This window comes from Protomyctophum parallelum (genome assembly GCF_964188405.1).
Source record: "Protomyctophum parallelum genome assembly, chromosome: 22".
Classification (NCBI taxonomy): domain Eukaryota; kingdom Metazoa; phylum Chordata; class Actinopteri; order Myctophiformes; family Myctophidae; genus Protomyctophum; species Protomyctophum parallelum.
The window spans coordinates 7,971,671-7,979,455 of NC_139714.1; the positions used below are offsets into that span (position 1 = coordinate 7,971,671).

General features: G+C 43.4%; 1 protein-coding gene across 2 annotated transcripts in view; it reads right to left on the minus strand.

The window, feature by feature from the left end:
- Positions 1-1,589: 1,589 nt before the first annotated feature.
- The window catches only part of pthlha (parathyroid hormone-like hormone a), a 16,273-nt gene continuing 10,077 nt past the window's right edge, over positions 1,590-7,785 (minus strand). For both annotated transcript variants that reach the window (XM_083758172.1, XM_083758171.1), the window contains exons 3-4: positions 2,429-2,977; positions 1,590-2,017 (exon numbers count right to left, since the gene is read on the minus strand). In XM_083758172.1, the coding sequence (XP_083614298.1) occupies positions 2,452-2,977 (526 nt within the window). In that variant the 3' untranslated portion in view covers positions 1,590-2,017; positions 2,429-2,451. The remainder of the gene's footprint in view (positions 2,018-2,428; positions 2,978-7,785) is intronic.

Below are 7,785 nucleotides of genomic sequence, written 5' to 3' on the forward strand. Positions count from 1 at the left end.
CATGCATAAAGTGAATGGCAGATCGAGTGGCAAATCGAGTGGCAAAGTGAGTGACAAAGTGAATTGAATGTAGTTTAAAGTCGGAGTTGGATGTATGGGCTGTCAAGGCCAGAAAGTAGTTTTTTGTCAGTAACTTCTGGGTATGATGATGATGTCACGTGCATACGCTCTATTATGCTAAATGTGGCTTTGTTAATTAATGTCTATGCGAGCATATCAGTCATATACTGGACTTAATGCTGATATGTACAATACCTATTCTAATTCCTAAAAAAACAAACTGTGAGTTGACATTGAGCTGAATCGCAGCTTCGGGTGTGTGGCATTGTGACTATTAATGTGCTATACAGAGCTGGGGCTTTTGCATGTATTTGCGTTTTACAGACATACAAAAACACAACATCATGATGAATGATCATATACTACTCAAACTATAATACTGTCATTCTGTATAACAATATACTCTTCTGATTCACATACTGTAGTAGGAGTTAACCACTTAAACCCTTCAACGTTCACATCGGCAAGCTCACGTTATCTGTTTTTGCCTAATGTTCCCCTCAGAATAAAATCACTCAAATATTTGGCACCCCCCTGTAGTAACTCTGAGGACCCCTTTGGGGTGCAGAACCCCCTGGTGAAGACCCCTGACCAATACTGTATACTTATGTGACCAAAGTGCCCCAAGGGTTACACCAAATCTCTTCAGCGAAATTCAGCACATTGTGAGTTTGTACATTTGCAATTTACACCGAATGTTCGCCGGAAAAGGGACAATAGAGTGTATGCGGTTAAGCAGAAGATAACCTGAAGGTAACAGGAAAGACACAGGACACTCAGGGAGGATACTGTCAAATGTTTAATCCATCCACTATAGGGCGTTATCTCAGTGCAAGTGCCAAACAACAATACTGAGCCGTTCGTTGAGTGTTCAGTTTATGTACAAAGTGAACCTTGGCATTTCCCGAAGCAGAGCTGTGGCCATGGAGGAGACAAGACACCAAAAGGCAACTGGTGGGGTTGTAATAACAAGGACAGGTCATCTTATAGCACAGTGGTTCCTAAAGTGGGATCCGGGGACCCCCAGGGGTTCCCGAGGGAGTTCCAGGGGAGACCCCAACTAAATGATAGTTTGGAACCAAATGGACCCAATTAACATTGATTTTACAATATAAATTGGGGTCCCAGAGATAGAAATGCCATTACATGGGGGTAGGTAGACTCCCTGGCATATATTTTCTAATGGGGGTCCGTGGGCTAATGTGTGTCAATTTGGGGGTCCTTGACATGAAAAAGTTTGGGAACCACTGTTGTAGCATAACGTTATGAAGAGCAAAATGAGCCCTCCTCTCAACCCCCCACTTCGTCGCTGGGGGGGGGGGGGGGGGGGGGGGGCTGCTTCAGATGCTAACAAGGGAGCTTCCTAAACAGAATACAGAATAAACTGGAAACGGAAATGTACGGCTGAATAAAAATAAAAAAACAAATAAGAATCTAACTGAGAAGTAGGCCTAACACACAGACGGATGACCATTGTTTTCTTCATTTCAATCAAACCACACACAAAGAATAGTCAATTAACAAAAACGTACTGGTATATATATTTATATTTATATATCTAAAGTGCATTATGGTACAAAAATATAGAAGGTCAGCAGCACCTCGATACATTTACAAAATAAATACACCATTCAAACAAAAAATAAATTACCGCAAATCTGACATTTATAGGAAAAGGAAAAACAAGAGGAAGGATTCACAAGGATCAAAATGTGTTGTCCCAAAGAGCAACAAATAATGTTTTATTATATTTTATATAATTATAATTATTATAATAATTATTTTTTATCATTATTATTATTATTATTATTTGTCATCATAATTCGTCACTATTCTGGTGTGTTTACAATATTTACAGACAATAAATATTTCCCTATTACTCTCCAAACAATCGCGTTACAAAAGACTGTAACAGGAATATTTAGGTGTCAGTCCGTTTGAAACGTCCTTTAGGTCTCTGAAAGACAAAGAAGAAGACAAAAAGAAAGTTAGTTCAGTGGTCGACATAGTATTTTACTTTCATTTTAATTACATTTTGTACATCTCTCCCTTCCATGCTGTATATCACTTACACGAGGCTACCCTTTATATACTTAATGTCTGTCTAGGGCAATGGTTCTCAACCCTCAGGACCCCCAGTTTGGTATGTTTGGTATTTGGCCACGGACCCGCATAACTCAGAGACTGTACTTAAATGGAACTAAATGGACCCCATATGGGACTGTTTGGTTCCATTTGTACACACTCAGAGCTACAGAGTGACGCGGGTCAATTAGATTCTTGATTATCGATCATTTAACACGGGACCCCCTGGAAACCCCTGTGTTGTTCCAGGGGTCTAGTTTGGGAGCACTGTAGGGGGACTCACCTTAGTCAGAGTCTGACAGTGTTCTAGTGAAGCGCCCCATGTAGGCCGAGGAGAGGCCGCCACTCCAGGTGGTAGCCGCTTCCGGGCTCGTCGTCTTCCAGAGGCCACCCCAACGAGCGTGCCCGCCTCTTCCTCTTCTCGCCCTCCCGCCTCTTGCCAGACCTGCCTTTCTTCTTCTTCTTGCCAGAGGCCTTGAGCACGCCGTCTTTGTATGTCTGGGACTTGTTGGTCTCCTGGGGGAGGTTGGTGCCCTCCTCCTCCTCCAGCCGAAAGCTGATGGGGAGGTTCTTGGTCCCCCCGGCGGGCTTCGGGTGGAGTGTCCCGCTGGTAGTTCCCAGGTTGATGGTCATGCCCACTCCCGGGAGTCCCACACCGACGCCCACTCCGACTCCGGCCCCGCTGCTCACTCCGCTGCGGGCGCCAGGCAGGTCTCTGATCTCAGCGGTGTGGACCTCTTCCAGCAACTCCTGGAGCCACATGCGACGCTTGAAGTCCTGCAACGTTCGGCCTTTGTCGTGCATTAGCTGAGCATGGGTCACGGAACGTTTCCTGTAAGAGAGAACACAACAGAATATGCACAATGAATAACTTAGTTGACATACATTTTACAAAAACAAATTCATAAAACTGCCTATACTTGACATTAGGGCTGCAACAGTTAAACTAATCGATTTAATCAATTTAATAAAAATAAAAAAAGAAATTTGATTAATAATCAATCTCTATTTTGGGCATGTCATTATAGGTGAGAAGTTTCAAAAGAATGGGAAAAAATTGCCAATCTACAAGCAACAACACGTAGCTACGTGGCACATTGTCACTATCTTTGCATTACACTGTTAATTAATCGAAAACGTAATCGAAGTAATAGTCACACAAATCATCGGTAGTTGCAGCCTTACTGTCTAATGTTGTCAGTTTGCCATTGGACACTGTTCATCTGAATAATCAATTCTTTAGAATGGAGTTTAGAATGGTTCCAATACATTGTGGACTTAGAGAGCTCAGTTGATTGACCAGTAGAGGGCAGTAGGACTAAACTTAATGAACAGACTGCTTTGAAAAGACCCATTACATAAGGAGCTTAATAACAGCACAGAGTTGTCACTAACTTCAGCAGGTAATCAAAACAACAACAAACTCTGCACTCGTTCTCTTCTTATTCTGTATCCTACAGTATACGGTACTGTACATTCTCATAGATTTTTCTTCTTATATTAAAATGTAGGTAGACGGAGACAGTGCAGTGTCAGGATTTCACCTTCAACGAGAGGCAAAGGAATCATTCTTTAGTTCAATGGGTTTGACAACACTGCTCCCATTGTACAGTATTCCAAGAATTTGCCCCTGTATCCATGCAATGAAATCACTGGCTATCACCATGACATGATTCATGCGACCATGGGAGTTAAGCCTTTTCCAGGCCAGTTAAAGTGATACATAAGGTCCCATCCTGCCAAAGGCTTTGAGATGAGTTTTCCTTTCTTTTGGAAAAAGCTAGTTTTCCCTCTGATAGTCCATTAAATACGGCTTACTGTCACCGTGGCATTCATGTTGCACTGGGAAAACCTTACGCCTGTCACCTTCCATTAATATCCAATGGCTGTGACAGATTTATGGTCCCACTGGTGTAAATTGGTACTGTAAATTGCTACAAACCAATTGTCCACTTCCAAAAGTGAGGAGAAGAAGATGGGCAGTGACACCAGAGCCAAAACCTTTCCAGATATCTCAAATGCAGGGAACTTACTTCACCTGTGGTAACAGCTTGTTCTTACCATCGTTTCTAACTTATATACAGTATTGAAGTAATGATTATTGTTTGAAGATAATAAAAACTGTCCACTAAGAGCTTACACTCTTCAGGGACATTAATGCTGAATATAGTGTTAAATGTACAGTAAAAAGATACACAGTAAAATGCTTAGTGTTCATTATCCATTTGTAACTCATAAGACGCAATGACATGAACCTTGTATTCTAATTCTGGGCATGTCATAATAGGCTAAAATAGGCAAACATTCTGTGAAAGTTATCCACAATCCACAAGCTCAGAGCACGTTGCAATGTGACTCATTGCGAGCATGTACTCGCTATTTTATGCAAATATATTTGGTGTAGAGGGGAAAAAGTAGGGTTGCAAGGATAGACCAGTGGGGACCCTGGTCAACGAAGTGTATAGGGTTTAAGTGGTTAAATACTGTGCAGAGGAGAGGAAGAGCGTTAGTGCTCCAGAGTCATGCTGCGTAACGCCCTGATTTCCACCAGCTGGCCTGGAGCTGTGTCCGTGCACGGCTGCTTGCGAGGATTCAGCGTGACCTGTTATCTTTCCAGATACCGGTGTGAACGGTGAAGGATCAGCCCGCACTTTCATGCTCTGCTTTGCTGGGGTGTCCCGTTACCCAGGCCCTCTAATGCTTAGGAAAATAGAGAGGGAAAGGGCAGGGCTCAGCGCTGCTTTGCTCGGCATGGGAACGACAGCACACCAAGCTTTGGTGGACACCCCGGCTAAACACCGCTCTCAGCCTCAAGTGTCTGTGCACACAAACAAAAGGGCCTCAATGGAGGATATTGTGCTTGATTAGGGAGACTCCACCTAGATGTGTGGCTATTCGGCTGTCACGGGGGTTTACGTTTTTTCCCAGGCGACCTCTCGCTGGGTTCCTTTTACCTTGTAAAAATCTATATTTCTTGTTAGAACCCATGTTTGGGTTGACTTATAGCATTGTTATAATTGAATGGATATAGATAGAGATGAGTATCACATTGTAGAGAGCCGAAACCATGCAAGTGCACAGCGCAAACACTGGTCAACATTTTGTTTATGGGCTATTACCAGGCAAAGCTGCACTCATGCATAGAAGCAATATTGCAATACAGAATTTTCCTTAAAAGAAAACAACCCCCAAAAAGTAAAGCGTACACTCTATATCATGCACAACAAGTTGAAGTTACATAATTTTCCATTCGTCAAGCGCTACTCTTAAGTATTGAGATGAAGTATATATATTTTCCTCTTGAATGAAATAATATCCCCAGCTGAATTGGTCTCCCCTGCGGAGGAAGCTTAAGTTGTGAGAGCGTCTTTGTTTATATGCATTCAGATATTTCCTGTCATTCTCAGGCCTCCAAAAAAAAGAAGAAAGAAAGAAATCACTGGGAGTACACCAGCTTTGAAAACTGATCTAGCTCGTTTTTTTTTTTTTACCTTTTATAAACTCACATCAAACGCTCCCCGAGGCACGGCCAGAGAAACGAAAGGAGGAAAGAAGTGGGGGAGAGGAGGGAGGAGAACAGAAAAGGGCCCTGATACATCCTGAAGTGGCAGTGAGCCAACCCCCCCTTCTTAGCCTACCTGATGTTAATTGTTTCTCTGTGCGTGGAGGGGGGGTGGGGGGTAGAGAGAATGAAAAGAGGGAGTGTGCTCTGTCTCCATGTACTGTATACTCATAACCAGCAGGCATGTCATTTCCCTGCGCTGGCTGATTGAATCCCTAGCCCAACGCTCAAATGAAATGTTGGTTTGCCTCCTGAGGCTCGCTGGCTCACCGCCAGAACTATCGATTGCCCGGAGTTGCATGGTCCAAGGCTTTCACAACACTCTATGATCTGTAGGGGAGGGATACGCAGGCCTGTCTGTTGATACCCAGAGAACACTCTATGATCTGTATAGGGGAGGGATACGCAGGCCTGTCTGTTGATACCCAGAGAAATCCTAATTGTTAATTCCACTCTGAGAGTGTACAAAATTACAAATGTAACCAAGTAAGAAATCACCAGGAGTATGTTTACATACTTGACATAAGGCATCCACAGCAACTCGTGGGACCCACACTGAGTGCATTGTAAAGACTCTTATTTGCCATTGAGCATCATCAGGCATTTGTCTGAATAAATTACATCTACAGGTGTGATATAATCAACATGGTCAACAAGGTCAAAAGTTAAGAGGCCATGTTTTTTTTTTATATGTATATATATATATATATATATATATATATATATATATATATATATATATATAATTTGTCAGTATAATTTGTCAGTTTCATACTGTACTTTCTCAACCCCATGTGATTTTTATCACACGCTTTTCATCACGTCCATGTTTTGCTTTCCGCCAAGGTAGCATTAACTCGGTCCCGAAATCCTATTAAGGTCATATCACACAACGGGTGTACCTCAATTTCCCCTGACATAAGCATAACAGACCCCACACACTGCACGGGGAATGAGTGCACGCACACACACACTGTACTGGGAAACCACTGGAGCCCATTAGCGCTCCGTTTCTGACTCTGTGTATACTGTAGACTCCCATCGCTTGCCGCCGGGATGACACACGGAGGCATGGTTTTAATAACTTTACAGGCTCCTCTCTTCCTCAGAAACCAGGTTTCAGAACTTTAAACTGCCGCCACCTCAAATGCATTTCAGATGTGATCTCTCGAGTCCCAAGTTCAATACGATATCAGTTAGGGGGGGGGGGGGAGAGGCGAGGGCTGCCTTTACACCGCAAAAAATCCAAATTGTTACTGTTCTCCGAGTTAAATTAACACTCTGGAGGCTTTAAGTGTGTATATAAAACCTTTTAGGCTCATGATAACTCATTAAAATGACTTGCTTATATAGCACCTCCTGCCCCCTGCATCCTCTGATAATGACTCTACTGCTTCATTAAAACCTGATTCACCCAAAGTGCACCACTGGCAGCGAGGACATGCTGAAAAAAAAACCTCATTGTGGGGATATTATCTTTCCGAAGGGGGAAAAGCTCTCAGCGCATGTTTTGCATTCTGGCCTGCGTGGGCTTCAGAACTTGAAAGAAAGTTTATTCTGCTAGGCATAATATACTTCACCAGGACCGGTACGTTTTGCTTGGTACACCGCCTAGCTGTACATCAGCATTATTCCTCTCTCTCTCTTGCTCACTCTCTCTCTCTCTCTCTCTCTCTCTCTCTCTCCCTCTCTCTGAGTTCTCTCTCTTCTTGATAGACACTAGCAAGCATGCATCCCACAGAGCTGGTACGAAAAGTTGTAAGAAGGGAAGGTGTGAAGGGGGAAACAAACAAGGGTATTTCTGTATTTTATCCAGTGATAACCCCACCCCAACACGCACGCACGCATGTACGCACACGTCGGGCCAGTAGTGTGAAGATGGGAGCCATATTGAACAAGTGTGATTGGGAACCACAGGGAAAGTTGGGGGGGGGGGTGTAATGGTAATTGTGGCGGGACCAGGGGTGAAAGGGTTCCAGAGTTTAGTAGTTCTTTATCATACTAAAGGGTGTCTCCCTCCTTTCTCCTTAGGTAAACAAGCAGGTGGGCGAAGGCTAATCAAAACAGCTGCCGGCACG